We start from the raw sequence: 19,732 nt of genomic DNA, 5'->3' as shown, positions 1-19,732 counted from the left end.
CTGCTGTCAGGGACTGTGCTCTGCTTGCAACCCTGACTGAAGTCCATTAAACCACAGTATTTTGGTCAGATCTGGTGTGTTTTCTCATACTACTCAATGTCTTGCAGTTAATCTTTTGTATTAGAATATCATCAGCCACTCTTTTTTTTTTTTCCCACTTTTTAAACTTTTTTCATTTACTTAAATCAGGAAAGATGACAGAACACAGGGGGGTAATGATAGATATTTGGAGGGGAACATGAAAGAAAAAGTATTCCCTTTTCCAAGATCCACCCTAGAAAAGGTAGTAATGAGACTTTAAGAGAGTGCTGATCCATAGACTTCCCCCCATTTCTTTTATCTCTACATAATACATTAAGGACATCAATGTACTAAAATGTTTGGTCTGTGCAAGAGTGGAACCATTAGCACCAAAAGGAGTCATGGAGCTTATATATATTAACAATGATTGTTACTGTTGGTCATGGGGCAAAGGTTTCGTTTCATTTTTACATCTCAAGAGTTCTTGAAAGTGCCTGTGGACAAAAGAAATAATACTCTAAAAAAAAAAATCCCCATGGGGTCATCAACACACACCACAGAGAAAGTACTTGGCCTTCCCAGTTTTGGTGTATCTGGTAGATAAGAAAACCAGGGCTCCCAGAAGATTACCACTGAAGTCCCAAAGAACAGTCCCCACATGCTCCCACCGGTGCACAGGAGGGATTCCTACAGTACATTTCCCCCTGGATTGTGTTCAGGAATGCGCTTACTTGCTTTTTAAAAAAATAAAAGCAACATGCTCTGCAGATCATGGAGCGCCTAGTGCAATTTTTGCTTTGCTCCAACTCCAGACCGCAAAAGGGTAAAACCATTTTATGTTCTGCTAATGCTGGCCTGCAGACAAGGCCCTTGGCCTGCCATGCTTTGTAAGCTCAGAAGCCCACAGGAGTCAGAAGGTCTGAGAGCAGGAGTCATAGTCATTGCCAGATCCCCTAGTAACTGGTGGCCCATCAGGGCAGCTGCTGATTCCTCTTCCTTCTCCTTGCCTCAATCTTTAGTTGAAATTACAACAAGTCAAATAGCTGATGCTTTTCCCTTCTCCAGGTAAGGGTGAGGATACACTGTTCACAAGTGTGTTCTGCCTGGCTTCACTGATGAGTCGGCATGCTAAGTCCAGGAAGAGTTTCTCCACATTATCTGATTCCTTGGCCGAGGTCTCCAGATAATACATGTCTTGAGCTTCTGAGAATTCTTCAGCTCTCTGTTGAGAGACCTCTCTCCTCTCAGCCAGATCAATCTTGTTGCCTGTAACAGTAGTAAAGGCAAAGAAGGAATCATCATTGGCTTTCTGAAGCCTCAGAAACATCAAAATTCAATTCCAGATTTGAAGTCAAACCAGACAGAGGGACAAGTAAAGCAAAGCAAATGTGATTGTGATTACTGGAATGTTTATTTTTAACTACCAGTATCATTTGTAATAGGAGCTCTGGTAGCGTAGTGGCTACGAATCGGGCTGCGAACCTGAAGGTCAGCAGTTCGAAACTACCAGCAGCTCCGCAGAAGAAAGATGAGGCTTTCTATTCCCGTAAAGATTTACACCCTCGGAAACCTTGTACAGGGTCGCTATGGGTCGGAACCGACTCGACGGCACTTAACAACAACAATAACAACATCATTTGTAATAGCAAAGAACTGGAAGCAGTCCAAATGTCCAGCAATTGGAGACTGAATAAACTTGATTAATCCATATAATGGAGTTCTTTGCCACTATATTTTGTGATGAAGACTAGCTCTCTGTACACTGCCATGAAAGGAGAACTAGGATATATTGAGTTAAGAAAGCAAAGTAGAAAAGGTATATGTAATAATCCAACTGCCTGTCTGAAATAGCCTATAAATATCTATGTATTATGTGATTATTATTTTAATGGGAGAATAAACAAAAATCTTAATTAAAAAAGACACTGGTTACTTATGAAAAGAAGTGGACTGAGTTGCACAGGGTTTCTAAGGAGTGGTTGGTGGGTTTGAACATCCAACCTTGTATTTAGCAATATGATGCTTATTCTACAGGAACAGAAATTGTTGTTAAGTGTCGTTGAGTCGATTCTAACCCATAGTGACCCTGTATAGGGTTTCCAAGGAGCAGCTGGTGAGCTTGAACACTGACCTTGCAGTTCAAACGGCTTTGCAGTCTGACACATTAACCCACAGTGCCACACCAGGACTCCAAATAGAAATTAGCCCTCTCTGAATGTGCTTTGTTTTGTAGATTTGACTTGAGAGCCTTCTTTTGACTTGCTCTCACAAAGATGTACAGCCTTGAAAATGCTATACAGGACTGTTGTGAGTCAGAACCAAACTTGACAGCACCTAACTATGACATATAACAGTATAATCATATATAGTCACAATTATACAATCAATACCAAATTCAATTTAAAACTGAAACCCTAAAAATGAAAAGCAAAATTAAACACGTGAACCTGTGTATCTACTGAGCGGCATAAACACACAACACCAAAACACCAAACCTGTTACCATGAAGTCAATTCCAACTCTTGACCCCATGTGCTCAATAAGGTTTCTTTAGCTATAATCTTTACAGAAGTAGACCTTTTGTCCGTGGTGCCACCGGGTAATTTCAAACCATCAACCTTAAGGTTAGTGTTGTTGTTATTATTAAGTACTGTTGAGTCAGTTCCAATTCATAGCGACCTTATATAGGGTTTCCAAGGAGCAGCTGGTGGGTTTGAACCACCAACCTTGTGGTTAGCAGTCCAGTGCTTATTCTACAGAGCCACACCAGAACAGTTAATAGTTGAATGCAAGGCATTTGCACCACTCAGGGACCTTGCATAATCATACTACTTCCAATGAGTTTGAGATAGGGTAAACAAATCCCCATTCATCTCTAATAGGAATATACTCTAAGAACAAAAAGGATCGAAGGAAGAAATCTTGAATTGTTTCAGTAATCATTTTATTGGTGGGAGTATTGGATTTGTTATTCTGAGACTGCTATATTTATGTGTGTATTGTGGGATACAGCAAGTGAGAAATTATGATGGTTTCATTGGGAACCGGAATGTTTGCTATGGGAAAAAGGAAATACAGGTGTCAAATTAATGAGGTTAAGTAAAATCTCGGCAGTCTTGAATTATAAATGGAAGTATCTGTGAATAATTCATGGTATATTTTATCTTAAATTTTTTCTCTCTACCTTTATTGCCCTGGAAACCTGACAAAGGTGATTGTGAACTGCATTACTTGACAACACTGTTTATGGTAAAAATGATCCCTGAGTGGTAAATTACATCTAATCTAGAAATTCAACATACAAACTATAAGAACCTAATAAGAAGCTGTAATGCTGGGCTTTCCTGCATGTGGTGACTCTTTTCACTGGAAAAGACCCTGGAAGCTTGTAGAACAGTTTATAAGAGATACTGGCTCCTGTGGGACATGGAGGTGTCTAGGTGAAGGCAGATCCTTCACTGGCCTGAAGTGAGCCTTGTCTCCTCTTATCCCAGCAGTCAGCAATGGGGGAGAAAGGGAAAGAGGTGGATTGCTCCAGCAAAGCTGTGTGGGTGCTATCGGAGAATGCTTTCACTAGGAAGAATGCCTAATGTAGGCTTACTAGCAAGCAGTGCTTCCTGTCTTACATCCTTCTTAGTGAAGGTAATACCAAGTATAAGCATATGGGAGCCTTATGAGTCAGAATGGTTAGTAGAGACTAATAATATAAGCTCATCTTGAATGCTGCATAATTCACTATAGTTGGTGTATTGATTCTGCCTCATAGCAACCCTGTATAGGGTTTGTAAGGAGTGGTTGGTGGGTTTGAACAGCCAACCTTGTATTTAGCAATATGATGCTTATTCTACAGCACCACACCAGGACTCCATAATTTACCATACATACGTACAAATACACACACACATACATACTAACTCTGTCCGCCGAAAACAATGACCAACCAATAGCAATGAGCATTCCTAGCATGCAAACTAAGGAACCCTGACAAGTTAGTGGGTTATGCATTGGGTTGCTAACCACAAGTCCAGTAGTTCAACTCTACCAGGCACTCCACAGGAGAAAGAGGAGGCTTTCTGCTCCTGTCAAGTTTTACATCCTTGGAAACCCTATACAGGGTTGTTATGAGTTGAAACTGACCCTATGGCACACAGCCAGCCAGTCAGCCAGCACTTAAGATTGTGGCCTCTAAAAACGACTTCCCATTTAAAACAATCCTTTTTGGAGAAATGGCTAATTCCAGGTCTATGCTGGAAATGCAAAAGATGTATCTAAGAACATCTGTCATACCAGAAAGCAAAAAAAGTTATCAAAACTTCCTGGGGTTGTGTCAGATGAACTCAAGGGTCAAATTAAAGAAGCTCTGACTATCAAACTTGGAACAAGTAGAGCATCAATAATAGTAAAAGGAGTAAAACACAACAAATAAATTTAAATCTATAACTTCATAGAGATATTCAAAATATAAAATAGTCAATGATTACTTTAAAAAATATACTAGAGAACCAACTCATTACCTTGAAATCTGGTGAATAAAAAGAATCAAGCATTTTTCCTATTTTTTGAGAATGATACCTCAGAATATATAACAATGCCTAAGAAACATTTTTGTTAATATTTCCATCACCAGAAGAGGAGTTTTTAATGATCTGGTCCATTTCACAGCAATTCTATTTTTAATGGATATATTTGTTACCAAAGAAAGCCATAGTTGTTTTTTGCTTTCTTTTTCTATGCTCCGTCTAAGGAGCTCTGGTAGTGTAGTGGTTACAAATCGGGCTGTGAACCTTAAGGTCAGCAGTTCGAAACTACCAACTGTTCTGCGGAAGAAAGATGAGACTTTCTGCTCCCCCCAAAATGTACAGCCTGGGAAACCCTGTACAGGGTTGCTATGAGTCAGAACTGACTCCATGACACATCACAACAACAATTCTCCTTCTACACAATAAAACAAGTTGCAGTATTTCCCTTAGTGGCCTCTCTCTGAAATCAACATATATGTAAAAAAGGGAAAAAATTAGGCAAAGTCTATTTTTCAGGCAATAAGCAATTGCTTCAATAATGAATTTTACATCAATTTAAGAGATATAATTTACTTCTAGACCAACAGTTTCATCATCTTGTAATAAGATTTTTTAAATGTTTAGCCATTCACATAAATTTCATGACAGCCCAAATTCTTCCCTAGAGCCTGCATCATATAGAAAACTCAGTCAGCAAATACTTTCACCATGGAATAAAGGCGATTTCATTTTCTCTCCAATTGCAGAATTAAAAGTTAGCTGCATGAATGATATATCTATAGACTATATTCTTGGAAGGAACCAAGGCATAATCTTGGTGTGATTAAAAATTCTCTGATGCCCACAGTCAATTTTCTGCCTCATTAATCCTTACTTACCCACTAGCACAGTGATGACCTTGTTACTGGCATATTGTTCTATTTCTCGCAGCCACTCAGGAAGGCAACGGAAGGATTCCTCACAGGTTATGTCATAGGTGAGGATCAAGGCATTGGCGCTTCGGTAATAACTCTGGGTAATGGACCGAAATCTCTCTTGGCCTGCTGTGTCCCAGATCTGTAGCTGTAAAGGCATGAAAGAAGGATCAGGTTAGGGAGACAGAAAGGAAAGAATTTCCTTGCTTTAGTCTGTGAATAGGAAGACCTTCACCTAAATAATTGCATGGCTATTTTCTGTCATGAAAAAAAAATCTCATAATTTTTTTTCAATTTGTTGAATGTTTCTGGGTAAGGAATGGGGCTTGTTTTATTTTTGTTGTTATTTTCTTACTTAGGTTATTTAAGAGTTTCCACTTACTCTGGATTGAATTGTGTCCTCCCAAAGACTATGTGTTATGAATCCTAACCTCTATGCCCTGGTGGTACAGCAAGTTAAGCATTGGGCTGAAAATCAAAAGGTTGGCAATTCGGACCCACCAGCCACTGCAGAGGAGAAAGATGAGGTGGTGTGCTTCTGTAAATATTTGATGGTGGTGGTGGTAATGTGCTGTGGAGTCAGTTCTGACTCATAGCAACCCTGCATAGGGTTTCTGAGGCTGTAAAGCTTTATGGAAGCAGAAAGTCTCATCTTTCTCCTGCGGAACAGTTGGTAGTTTCGAACTGTTGACCTCGAGGTTAGGAGCCCGACTTATAACAGTCTGGAAACCCTACAGAGTAGTACTGCCCTGTTCTATAGGGTCTTTATGAATCAGTCAAATCAAGGGTTTGGGGTTTATGCCTGTGGCTACAATCTCACTGGGGGCAAGGCGGAGGGGTGGGGGGAAGAAGGGTTGTCTTTATTAATTTAGTACTGTGAATGCTTCAATCTCTCTCTTTCTCTTTTTAAGTTTTTATTGTGAATTGAGTGAAAGTTTACAGGGCAGATGATGATTTTACATCTTTACAAATCATACACCTTGTTTCATTACAATGATTATAATCCCTTCCATGTACCATCAGATAACAGTATTTCTCTCTATTCATATTAGGTCTTTTTTTTTCTCTCTCTCTTAACACTCAGGTATATATAATAATTTACACCACCAAAGGGCACATTCTGCAAGCCTGCCTTCTGGCCACAAGCTCTCAGTCCCTCTCTTCCCATGAATCTAGAGTCCTCAGCTGCTCCCTCTCTCCATGTCCCCATCTCTGCTTCCATCTCTGGTGTTGCTGCTTCTCTGGATAAGGTCTCGCATTCTGCTTGTGCTTTTCTCCCTTGATGGTCCTAGGGTCCTCTGCTTCTGGACTGCAATATTAAGTACTCCCACATTTTTGTTACAAAACTTCTACCTTTACATTTGTGAACATCACAATTAGTCATGATAACTGTTACTCACTACTGAATCATAAGAATCTTATCCCCCATCTCTTTGTACTAGACCATAAATTAAAACAAGCAAGCTGAGATGCCAAGAGGGAGTAAAACAGATGCCAGGTCATGTGAAGATTGTCCAGGAGAAGCAGCTCTGAAGAGTTAAGGGACTTCCTCAACACCCAACAGAAAGAAAAAGTCTTTTCCTAGAGCCAGCACCCTGAATTCTCCTAAACTTAGAAAAAATACATTTCTGTTTATTAAAGCTATTCATTGTAGTATTTCTCTAACCACAGCACTAGATAACTAAGATACCTCTTTATATAAAAAATATAGACAAATAAGAAAAGCTTATCAAGCATTTATTATGTGCCAAACTCTACTCCAAGCACTTTATATATGTTAATATATAATATTATATAATACAATATTCACATAAAAATCAACCTGGTTGCCATCAAGTCCATTCTGACTCATGGTTAGAACAGAACTATGTTCCAATGGGGTTTAGTGGCTGATTTTTCTTGCAGTAGACCACCAGGCATTTCTTCTGAGGTACTTCTGGAGGACTCGAAATTCCAACCTCTTGATTAGCAGCCAAGTACATTAACTGTTTGCACCATCCACAAGATCTAATAACTGCAGTTCAAACCTCAGAAGAAAGATGACCCTGTCTACTCCTATAGATTATGGTCTTAGAAACTCTGGACAAGGTCGCTGTAAGTTGGAATCCACTAGATGGAAGTGGTTTGGTTTTGGTGTATGTCAGTTTCACACATGAAGAAACTGAGGCACAGAGAGATTAAATCATTTTCTCAGAGTGTCACAACCAACATGTCCCAGAGCCAAATGAACCCAGGCACTCTGGTCCCAGAGTCCATGCTCTTAAACTCAACGCTGCATTACAAAGTCAGAATACATAACGAGCTATCATTCTGTCACTGTTGGCATTTCACTCAATAACTAGAATCAGGGAAAATCCAAACTCATGACCTTTTCCAGTTCAACCATCAAATGACCATATCCAGGTACTGTCTTCGTTAATGGAATCAGGAACAATACCATGGCAGACAAAGGAAGTAATTTTTCTCCACCACTGTTAAGCCTTCAGCAAATCACTTCATCTCTTTGGGCTTCCATCCTTTCTTTATAAAATGGAGTTAATAATAATATGCAACCTGCTGAAAGTTCATATTTCCTGAAGTCTTTTACTAGACCAAATACATGATAGTTCTAAAACCAAGGAAAAAGGTTTCTACTTTCTACTTCTCCATCCTGAAACTCCCTGTATAGAGCAGAAGACTACTGTAAGTGAACTAGTCTCCAGAGACAATGCCGGGGCAGACTAAATTAGAAGACCTTGAGGAATAGCATCAACATCAACAATAATAATCTTCCCTTCAAATTGCATACATTTTACAGATCACAAAGTATATTCACTCCAGAGATAACATCAGTTCCTCAAGGAAGGCCTTACAGAACCTTCAGAACACCAGGATCCCCTCCCCACTCCTACATATCATCTCCGGCACATACCCTATAATTCTCCCTCATGGCGCCTGACATATTTGATCATTTATTACTTTTAGTAATTTTCTTAATAGCTGTCTTCCCTACTAGACTGAAAGCTTCACAAAGGGAAATTCAGGATATACTAGGGGGCTTCAAAAAGTTCGTGGGAAAATTCCATTATCTTTTGATTCAATTTTTCTATGACCTTTTGGAAGTCCCCTCATATTTATAAACAGTTTATCCTGTGCTACATACAGTGCCCAGCAAACAGAAGATGTTCAACTCTTTTTTGATGTTGTTGTTGTTATGTGCCGTGGAGTCAGTTCCAATTCATAGTGACCCTGTACAGGGTTTCCGAGGCTGTAAATCTTTACGGGAGCAGAAAGCCTCATCTTTCTCCCATAGAATAGCTGGTAGTTTTGAACTGCTGATGGTGAGATAGCAGCCCGATTCATTACCACTACGCTACCAGAGCAGATAGTCTCATTTAATCCTTATACCGGCCAAATGAGTCAGGCAACTTTATGATTACCCTTCGTGAATGGGAAATGCTGTCCCCCACCTGGTCACTCACAAAGTGTCTCTTCTTGGGGATTTATTACTATCATGCTGCTTTTGCTTCCAGAGACTAATATAAATATGCATATGTAGCGAAAGAGGATGAAGCTGTTTAGCTAGAGACTGCTGAGTGATCAGTGGTCCCTGCCACGGACTGGCAGCATACAGACTCTCCTTTGATTTGACCTTGCAGCTGTTCTTTGATGGTGTACATGAAAGTTTGTATATGCTGAAGACTACTATACAAATGTTATGGTTTTTGCTGTGACAAAGCTATTTCTATTCTCTGCTTCAAACCTAGGGTCATGGTTTTTCCTTTTGATAGGATTTGTCTCAGAACAACAGACCATTGTTTTAAGTTTCACTAAGCCACTTGAAGGAGCACTGGTAGCATAGTGGTTGCAAATCGGGCATCGGGCTGCTAACCTCAAAGTTGGCAGTTCGAAATTACCAGTTGTTCTGCGGGAGAAAGAAGAGGCTTTCTGCTCCCGTAAAGATTTACAGCCTCAGAAACCCTGTGCAGGGTCACTATGAGTCAGAACCGACCCCACAGTACTTAACAACAACAACAAAGCTACTGAAGGAGCCCTAGTGTGGGAGCGCTGTGGGAGAAAACACTGGACTACAAGATCAGTTTGCACTACAAGGTCAGTGGCTCAAACTCACCAGCAGCTCATTGGAAACTCTATATGGTGTAACTAAAAGTCAAAATTGACTCAATGGCACTTAACAACACCACCACTGAAAACACTTGTGATTGAATTTAAAGAGTGTCAGTCATTAGAAATCAATATGTCCTCATGACTGGCACATCTTGACAACAGCTTTCAGAGTTAAAACACTGCGATATTTTCTAGAATAGTGGTTTTACAACCTTGCCACAATGTATGCTATTTTCTCAGAGGGGGCTGCCTGTTGCTAGTGACTACTAGGAAAAAGTCACTTAAACTTCACGAATAAGAGATGATCAGTAAATGTTAAAGAACAAAGATAATAATAAATCTTAGTTAAGTCTGGGCAACTCTGCCCTCTTCTACTAAGAGACGAAGATGCTATTTCTCATCTGTCTAAATGTTAATGTGTCCCTTGAATTAATGTGGTTGAAGAAGGTCATTCTGTTTCTCGATTTTTGTATGTTGGGCTACAAAGATTCATGGACAAACTGATTTGGATTGGATTTGGGACCAACAAACTCTTACTTTTTATAGCTCACCAAAGAGGTGATAGGGTCAAGAGTTTCTCTATGGAATGCAGTTCTCTTGGGTAATCTGCAGTCTGGTGGTAGAATCAGATGTTATAAAAAGGTAAATTTTAACAGAGTGTAATAAGCAAATTGAGTTTATCACATGCAGAAAATGGAATACATGGAATAATTAAGCCTCAGAAGCAATGAAAGAAAAAGAAGCCTATTGCTTTAAGACGGGTGCTGTGCAGTGAAATACTTCACCTGACTCTGCACCCACAGTGTTTGTAACTCCCACCAAAGAACGTTTTTCTGATGGGTCTGGATAAGAGAAGGTTGAAGATGATGCTAACAGAATGATGTGATCCAATTTTGAGTGATTAACAGGACCAACTGTGATTGTAAAAATGAGGCAGGTTAATGTGGGTATAAAATAATCCATCTCAGAAATAAGAAGGGTATCTCACTATCATAAAGGAAGAGCTAGGGATGGGTACATCCTTTGGACCCTGAGATCTCTGTGCATTGAACCTTCTCAACCTAGGAACTAAAGGTTCGACACGGGAGCAGCAGCAGCAGAAATAAGAGCCAGAGCACAAGATAGAGCAGTGGGATCCCCAGCTCACATAGCAAGTAAAGCTATGTGCTTTCAGTCAGGAGACTTGCTTGTGAGTGGGATGCCTCCAAGCACTTTATTGAGAAGCTAGGTTTGCTGCTCCAAATGAGTCCTTCAGGCTGAGGCCTATAGCAGAGTGGAGGATCCTGTAAGCATTCATCAGCAGAGCTTTTTAACATTGTTGTGCTGTAAGATTGGACTGCAAGGTCTGCAGTTCAAACACACCAGCCGCTCCCTGGAAATCCTCAACAGGGTCTCTATGAGTCAAAACCAACTCAACAGCACTTAACAGCAAAAACAACAATAAGGTTAAAGGCCAGGCCAAGGGGCGTGGCTGAGAGAAAGGCTTGGCTGCAGGTATGGCTGAGAAAAAGCTGTCCTGGCTGGAAGAACTGTGCCCTAAGAATTTAACCTGTTGACTTCCCTAATAAGCCCCATAACTGTTAATATAGTGTCTGAGTTGTGTGTGCCACTGCAATAAATGACTGAACCCAGGTGAGTAGAAAGTGCTGTGGGAAAGACTGTTGGTGCCATTTTTGTGTTTATGTGTTTACAATGGAGAACTTTTCTTAATCACTTTAATTCATGCTGGGCATATGGGAGATCAGCCAAATGAACTCATGCATATATATGTACATAAATGGGAAACCCAAACATCTGGAAGTACAATGCCAATCATTATCTTTAACTGCTTTACTAAAAATGTCATTATCTTGACTCAACTCTATCAGTTGGCAGCCATGCCTCACCCCTACCCCTCTCTTCCTGCCAATACCTCTTCAGTAGACACTCGTTTCTCCTTCCTACTCCCACACCCTAGTTCTTTCTTTTCCTACCGCAATGCACTATTTTTCTGTGCTTTCTGGTTGTCATCTGTTTGGATTTCACAACTTGCATTTGTCCCCCAACACTCCCAGCTGCTCCACTCACTACTGTATTTGGTGTAGATGTCTCTAGAGCAGAAACTGTTGAGGAGTTGCGGCTGGAAATCAGGAACCTCATCCTACACGCTTCTCTGTGACAAAGAGTGTCTATTAAATGTTGCAAAGCATCATGGAACTTCTTTTCCTTTTCTAAGACGTTTGAAGGTAGACAAGCATGTACACATGGGAAAAAGAAGCAAAGGGCATGGACACAAACTAGGAACGCTTCGGTTGGGATCTAATTGGAATTCTGATGCCACAGGTTTCACTGTGCTGCTGCTTTCAGAGTCATCACCTCTTTCTGTGGGACTCAGAACACTGAAAGATTCGGCAGTAGCATTTCAATAACTGACGGGCAGGTAGAGCATGGTGCCACAGATCACTAGCTTTACCTTCCTTACATGTGATTTAGTCTCTCTAGACATTTCTCTTCTCCTTGTGCTATCACCTTCCTCCTTTCCTTCTTTCAAGGTGCCAAGTCCATTAAACTTTCATTCCCATCTTTTCTCATGGCAGGGGAGAACTCAGAGGAGCAGTGTGGTGTGCTGACTGGCAAAACTGGCTCAAATCCTGGCTTTCTGGCTGCATCACTTACAGACTGTATATGGGCTCCAACATAACAGTTGTGAGGATGGAGCAAGACCAGGCAGTGTTTCATTCTATTGTGCATAGGGTCGCTATGAGTCAGAATCAACTCATTGGCACCAAACAACAACACACTGTGTAACTATGCATAAGTAAGTTACTCAACCTCTCAAATCTGTAAAATGACTGCAAAGTCAGCTGGAACCACAAGGTTGGTGGTTCAAGTTTACCAGCTGCTCCTCAGAAACTGTATACAGGTTTGCTATGGGTCGTAACCACCTTGATGGCACTGAACAACAACAATACAGGAATCACAGTAAGGATTAAGTTAAATACAGTAACAGAGGGGCTAACACTTATAGAGACTCAATAAAAACATCTCTTTCCTCCTGTTATGGAGATATCATACTTTTCCAGGTGCCAACCATTCAGAGGACACAGGCGGGGAGATCATTGATCCTTTCCCTGACTGCTCACTTAGTATCGCTTCCTTTTTAGAGATGGGGGATTGTGAGAGATTCTAGTAAATGACCTAATAAGACTGAATGACCCAATAATGAAATGTAACCTGTATGGGGTTGCTGTTCAGAGAAAGCCGCACTGTTTACCGGCCTAGCTCAAGAGATCCAAAAGGAAATTTAATCCTTAATACCACCGCAGACATGAGAGGAAACTGGGTAAATTTGTCTTAGCCTCTCTCCAGTCTATAAACATATCATCCACCGCCCTTTCTGCCCACATAAGGGGAGTATGAGAACTCTGAAAATTATATACTCAGTCAAGGCAACTGATTTTCCATGTGGAGTTTAGTTAGGAGATTTAATAAATGTTAAAAAAACACTACTTCCCCTAAACTTTCACGTAGCACAAAGCAAACCTTATTAAACATTGAATGTCTTCTTACCTTTACTTTTTCACCATTAATCTCTACTGTCTTAATCATAAAATCAACTCCAATTGTGGCTCCTTGACCTGGGGGGAAAAGACCCTAAAGAAGAAATAACAGTAAATAAGTTAGGCAAATCTTGCCATTAAATTCTCCCATTACTAGGCCCTTGCTTCTGCTCAGCATAACTGGTAGAAAAGAGAACGCTGGTTAGTGTCATGGGAACCTTGTTAATTCAACTTTGTACATAAAATGTGGAGAGCTTCAAAAAGTTCATGGAAAAATTCCATTATTTTTTAATTAATTCTATTTTTACACAAGCTTTTAGAAGTCCCCTTTGGTTTCGTGGGGAAGATAGAGGAGAGAGGAAGAGAAAAGAGGGCAAAGAAAGGGAGAGAAAGACTGGGCTAATGGAGAGGTGTGAGAGAAGGGAGGTGGAGGCCTTGGTTTCAAAGAATGAAACAGAAAATCAGACACAAGGATGAGACTACGGAACACAGAGCCACAGAATTGTTAGGGTTGGGGGTAAAATGGATAGTTACTCTAAATGCAGCAAATCAAGAATATACAAAGCTTAAAAATTGGTTAGCAGTTTAGTGCATGGATAGTACTAGGGTGGAAAACCAATATGAAAAAAAATAAACAAGTACTCAGCATGAAAACCATGAGTATGACAATGAGGCTTTGCAATTATAGATATACATACAATTACAGGAATTCAGAGTCAATAACACTGGAAAGAAAATTAATAGTCATTTAAGCACACAGTATGATAGAAATGAAACTAAAGAAGGAGGCAGTAGCCTTAGGATCTCTGTATGACCTCAAGCAAATCATTCCTCTCTCTGGGCCTTTTAAATTGGGAGGAGGTATGTGTGTAAGAAAATGAGGCAATGAATAAACGATCTCTGAACTACTCTCAAAATTAAACGTTCTCAAATTCAAAGAGCATGAAAACCAAATTCAATGAGTACTTCAAACTCAAAACAGCTTTACCTCAAGCTGGAAGCTTAACCAGAAGAACTGAATTTTAGCAAAATTGTATGTTTAATGTAATTTACTATTACATAATATTTTCTGTAAACTTGGGGAACAGATTGGAGGTAGGAAGGAATTCTAACAAGAACCTTTTTCTAGTTTCCTTTCCCTCATCCCTTGTGTTCCAAAAGTTCCAGAAATTAAAATGAACTTTACTACCATAACTCTACACAAGTAACATGCGTGCTATGTGGCGTTTTCAAACTATGCAATCCCTTGTGCATTAGTTTCCTGTGCATACTCTGAGTGTATGTGTGTGCACATTATTAACATGGTGTGTTATATATGAAAACATATGGCTCTGGCAGTTAGAATTGGAGCATCTTTAATTAAATCCATTCCCTAATAAGAGGGTTCTTTAAAAGTTTAAACTTAAAAGACTGCTCTTCAAACCAGCAGAAAATGCTCCACCGCATGTCTGCAAAAGTAAAAAGATAATATTCTTAACTTTACTTGTAAGTATTGAATCAATTTCCTTCTTTTTTGGCTTGTCGCAATCACAAAATTACCAGACTAATAGCTCCAGCTGTTTATAGCCTATCAAACACCAAAAAATAAAACAAACCCTTCACAATGTTTCCCCTGTCATTTTGTTCCTCAATTCTCACAACTGAAAAACAGTTGAATCCAATTCATTTTATTTTCATTTCCTTTTCCAATTCATTTTAACTGCCCACTAAATAACCAAAAAAAAAGCATAATTCTGCTACGAAACAAGAATTTTTGGAGAAGTTGAGGGGCTGGGAAGTATAAAAAGTGAACAGAAAAGAAAAATTAGAAAAGGGTAATTTGCATGACGTAAATTTAGCTTTCAAAACTAAAAACATTTAAAAATAAATAAATAAAAGCATTTTCGTCTTTAATGACAAGGTTTATGCTTTTAAAAAGGTCAGATTCCTATGGTCTCAAGCTAGACCATGCAGAAGATAAAATTATCAGGATGAGAACCAGTAGATCTGGGTTCTAATCTTAGCCCTACCACCAAATAGGATGGGAAATCCTAGCAAGACATTCAGTGTCTCTAGACCTGAACTTTTCAGAATACAAAATTAAAAGAGTAGATTAAATGATCTTTGAAGGAATCTTTCAGTGACAGGGCAAGGGGATTTTTTGATAAAGGGACTAAAACGTCTCTGTCTCTGCAGTCTTGTCCTCCTGCCAAAAGCAAAAAGAATTACTAATGTTAGGTGGAAGTAAAACCATTTGAAGTTTTTTAAAATAACTTCATGGTGGTTGACTGAGCCCAGATGCCCATTATCTTTTTCTTTTAATTTCACTAGGCCAAGTCTTGATAAAAAGCATGAGTTCTGTTCTGTGTTCATTTATCATGGGAAACAGCCTTACATTTCCAAAGCCAACTCTTCCTGAGAGCCCTTTGTGTATCCTATTTGCCTCTCCAGTTTTCCACAGAACCACAAACTGTCAGATCAAAAGAGGCTTTGGAGATTGTCTGGCCCAAGATGTTCAGCAGGAGGCCCAAGAAAGGGAGGAAATTTATCCAGGTTCACAAGCCAAACCAGGGGCAGAACCAGGAATACAGTCTGTGTCTGGGCTCTCAAGCCAATGTTTTTTCCCCAGCACTGGGTTCTCTCTTTGCCTTAGGTAGAAAAGCTGTGACGTTCCCCAACAACCCACGTTATGAAAATGCAAGATGCATGGATGATGATCCTGACAAATGTCCCATTCATATTTCCTTAGGGAAAAATACAGAAGAAGGTCAACTTCAGAATAATTTCTTACTAATTTGAAAAAGAATACAATCTCTGGGCAGCAATTTTCAAAAGCGCAGCCCAAATGAAAACCTTATAGTTCAGTCGCATGATGTAGACTCAACTCTGAGGAAACATTCAATTCAATTCAGATCATTCTTCACTGTTCCCATCTCATTCACATTTTTTTTTTTAATGTTTTATTGTGAATTATGGGATAGTTTACATGGGAAAGCATTAGTTTTACATTCATCCTATCACATATCGTTTCATACCATGGTTACAATCCCCTCCATGCATCATCAATCAACAAAAGGGTATGTCCTGCAAGCCTGGTCCCCCCGCCTCCCCTGGTCATCAGCACACGTCCTTTCTCCCTCTCTGGGTCTAGAGTCCCCAGCCGCTCCACCTCTCCATGTCATTGTCTCTGCCTCCATCTCTGGCATCATTGCTTCTATGGGTAGGGTCTCACACTCCTCTCTTCTCCTTTAATGGTTCCAGGGACCTTGGCTCCTGGACTGCATAGTCAATCACTCTCTTCCTTTTGCTAGAAAACGTCTACCTTTACATTTCTGACCCTCACAGTCAGTGCTGATAACAATTATTCACCATTGTACCACAAGGGACCTATCCACATCTCCTTTCATTAGCCCTGCCCAGACAGATTGGATACTACTCAGTGGAAATTCTACCTTCCTCCATGCCCTCTGGATTTAGGCTCCCTCTTGAAAGCCAGTCACTTCTTGCCTTTGTAGCCCCCCCCTCCCCCATTTTGGGTAGCCAATGTTCAAGTTGCCTTGCCCATCCCTGTCTACTTTGTGTATGGAGGGGTGGGAATGATCCTTGCTGTAAAGATTTGTTCCCTCTTTTGAGCTACTACGTCCATAGGTGTAGATCAAGTTCATTAAATTGTATCAGTTTACTATTTTTTTTCCCTTTTCTTTCTTCTTCTAGTTGAGCTCTGATCATCCAGTCATTGAAGCCAGGTAGAGTGGGTATTATCTGCACATATGGGTGTTCTTATGCATATGCCCTGTCTTCTTACCAGCTGGATGCTTCACTCTCCACTCTAGTCCTCTGTGGCTATGTCACTGACTCTGGGCCCAAGAGTCCCCAGGTCTTTCCACACTGCTGGCCAACCAGGTCTCCACCCGGGTTCACAGGAGTCTATTGTACATTGTAGGGCTTAGTTTCCAGCTTCATTGTGGTTTTCCCCTCACTTCCCCTTATCGGTGACGAGCGTGGTCACCAATCAGAGCGCATGTCTGCTGGTGCATTCCCATTGAATCTTAGTCTTGAAGGGGGCTTGCCCTGAGGGGAATCATTCACATTTAATAACTTTTTAAAAATCAACATATTTGACCAAAATAAAAATAATTTAATGAGTTTCTAGGGAGAATATAAGGAAGAACAGGCAGAGAGTTTAACTAGATAAATGTTATCTGTGAGGTTTTTTTTTTTTAATTAATGTTCAGTTTGATGCCCGGATTCATTCGTTAACCATCTGAATTATTATTAACTAGTAGTCTATTTTTCACACTGCACACGGAAAGAAAAACTACTTGCCCCTTTCATTAGAGGAAACAACAAGGGGTGTTGGTGGCCCATAGAACCATGCTCCCTTGACGTGGTTTAAAAAATGCTAGCAGACAACAAAGATGCACCTTCAAAGGCATGTGTCAAAAGCTTGTAACACTGGGGCCAATTACTCATCTCCTCAGGTTTCCCTTACCCCACAACCTTGGTGTCCAAGTCTCCTTACCTGAGTGAATCGTCGGACTAGGCACGTCTTCCCCACACCAGCGTTGCCAATTAAAACAATTTTGAACAGGAAATCATAATCTTCCATACTCATTTACACAGCTGCAAGACAAACACAGGCAAGAGGGTGATGGGCCTGGTTAGACTTGTCCACAGAGCTCAAGCTACACCAGCCTCATCTCTTGGGAACAACAGGTCTGACTCATTTGAAGAGCAATTTAATGCTCCACTCTGATGACTGGGTTAGCGAAAGAGGAACGCAAGTGTTTGGTCACATGTGGACTTTATTCCATCCTAATTACCTCATGCCACAGAGTAAATGACACAGATGTCCTTTCACCTGGTAACCTTTATTCTTCCAAGTAGTCAGGTCACGGGTCACTCGATAAAGTCTGTTTTCTTTAGCATGCAAATGATACTACATAGCTATGTGTAGACTACCTGAGGGAGTACATAGAAGAGCATGTACAAAGTGTAAAGGTAGTTTACAAGCTGTATGTGCCTCTGGGAAGGAATGCTAATGACAAGGAGACCACCCATGGACCTGTGAAGGACTCTCAGTCTCCTACAGGTTCTGGGGATCTTGGACTCTTACCATTGGAATTATCTTTCCCTGCTACCACCTCCCCATTCCTACACACATCCTACCAGCCATACAGACCCTACAGTGCCTTCCAAAGTGCTTGATTTTTCATCCTTATAAGCTGTGGTATATGACATTTCCTCTACCTACGACGGCCTACCCCTCACCCTTTCTGTGCCATGAAGTCCTCGAATACCAAATGCAAGCATCTCTTTCTTTCTGAACATTTCACTGGTCTTCTCCAAATAAAGTTAAGCATCCACCCTTTATACTTTTACCATTCCTCTGTTCCAAAATCTCACCTGCTGTATATAATTATTTGTTCTAATGTCAGCCTCATCCATGAGGAAAGGGAATATAACTTTCAACTTTTATTTTTCTAGTCTCTGAAACAGTCAAGCGTAGTACATATCTACTCTGTAAAATGAATCAATGAATGAATAGGCATAAGTGTAGGCCTTAGTTTTTCCAACTGTGCTAAAATAGAATAATAACCTGGTGTGGCACTGTAGAATAAGGATTGGACTGCCAAATGCAAGGTTGGCAGTTCAAACACACCAGCCACTCTTCAGAAACCCTAGATAGAGTCACTTAACAACAACAGTGACATTGATTTTAAAGGATGACCATGAAGATAAAAAATAACAAAGCCCATGACACAGGAATCTGGGGCAAGATGGTGGCATAAGCAGATGCCTGAGCCAACTTGAGCAACAAAGACCTGGGAGACCGAGTGAAACAGACACAGATGGTGAGTCTGGAGACCCTGAGCATCAGAGGAAAGGTCAGAGAGGTGGACTGAGTCTCAACTGGAAGAGAAAACTAAATACAAGCAGTGAGAGAAAAGAAAACTGGGTGGACTATGGGCTGGCATTTTGTAGCACAGCCAACTTGAGTTTTTGCAAGCAACTGTTGATGCAGCAGCCTGTGGGCACAGGACACAGCTAGAGGTTGGCAGCAGAGGGGTACAATTCCCCTTTGTTCCTGTGCCCTCCGAATAGCCAGAGGCATGACCAGCCCTCAGGCTCACTAACCCAGTAGCCAATAGCACTGCTTTCTGCTCAGTTCTGTTTGCATGGGGGGTCAGGGCTGAAACAGGGCCCCTGATCCTGGAGGTGCATGAGCCTGCCCTGAACTACGCTACAGAAACAGTGAACAGAAAACTGTGTTCACACTTCTGGTTTCTACCACATCCACAGGAGACAGGTGGTGAGGACCTGAGAATATACACAGTTACCAACTAAATATAAATACGACACCACAAAATCGCCAAAAAAACATTCAATTTCTGCTTACACAAAGAAACAGGACATAATGCCTCAAACTAGTGACCAAAATCCAGTCACAATATAACACCAGAAATGGTACTGGAATTACCTTATAATAAACTTAAAAGAATGCTAATTAAGCAAATTCAATGGACTGTGAGAATGATCAAGAAAACTGCAAGTGAATTCAAGGAAAACATAGACAAAAAACTATGGAAATAGCTAGGAAACTGACAAGATCAGAACCATACAAAAACAGCAATTCTCTGGTAGCATATTA

General features: G+C 40.5%; 1 protein-coding gene across 2 annotated transcripts in view; it reads right to left on the bottom strand.

Annotated features, from left to right (window-relative positions):
• Nucleotides 1-663: 663 nt before the first annotated feature.
• Nucleotides 664-19,732, bottom strand: part of RAB30 (RAB30, member RAS oncogene family) — a 114,861-nt gene continuing 95,792 nt past the window's right edge. The window contains exons 2-5 of one of the 2 annotated variants that reach the window (XM_006864978.1): nt 17,603-17,703; nt 13,112-13,195; nt 5,420-5,603; nt 664-1,287 (exon numbers count right to left, since the gene is read on the bottom strand). In XM_006864978.1, the coding sequence (XP_006865040.1) occupies nt 1,037-1,287; nt 5,420-5,603; nt 13,112-13,195; nt 17,603-17,695 (612 nt within the window). In that variant the 5' untranslated portion in view covers nt 17,696-17,703 and the 3' untranslated portion in view covers nt 664-1,036. The remainder of the gene's footprint in view (nt 1,288-5,419; nt 5,604-13,111; nt 13,196-17,602; nt 17,704-19,732) is intronic. The other variant, XM_006864977.1, reaches the window with a different exon arrangement.

The sequence above is a fragment of the Chrysochloris asiatica genome, unplaced genomic scaffold (assembly GCF_000296735.1).
Source record: "Chrysochloris asiatica unplaced genomic scaffold, ChrAsi1.0 scaffold00074, whole genome shotgun sequence".
Lineage (NCBI taxonomy): Eukaryota > Metazoa > Chordata > Mammalia > Afrosoricida > Chrysochloridae > Chrysochloris > Chrysochloris asiatica.
The sequence above is the reverse complement of the archived record's forward strand: the minus strand, read 5'-3'. Positions and strand labels throughout refer to the sequence as shown.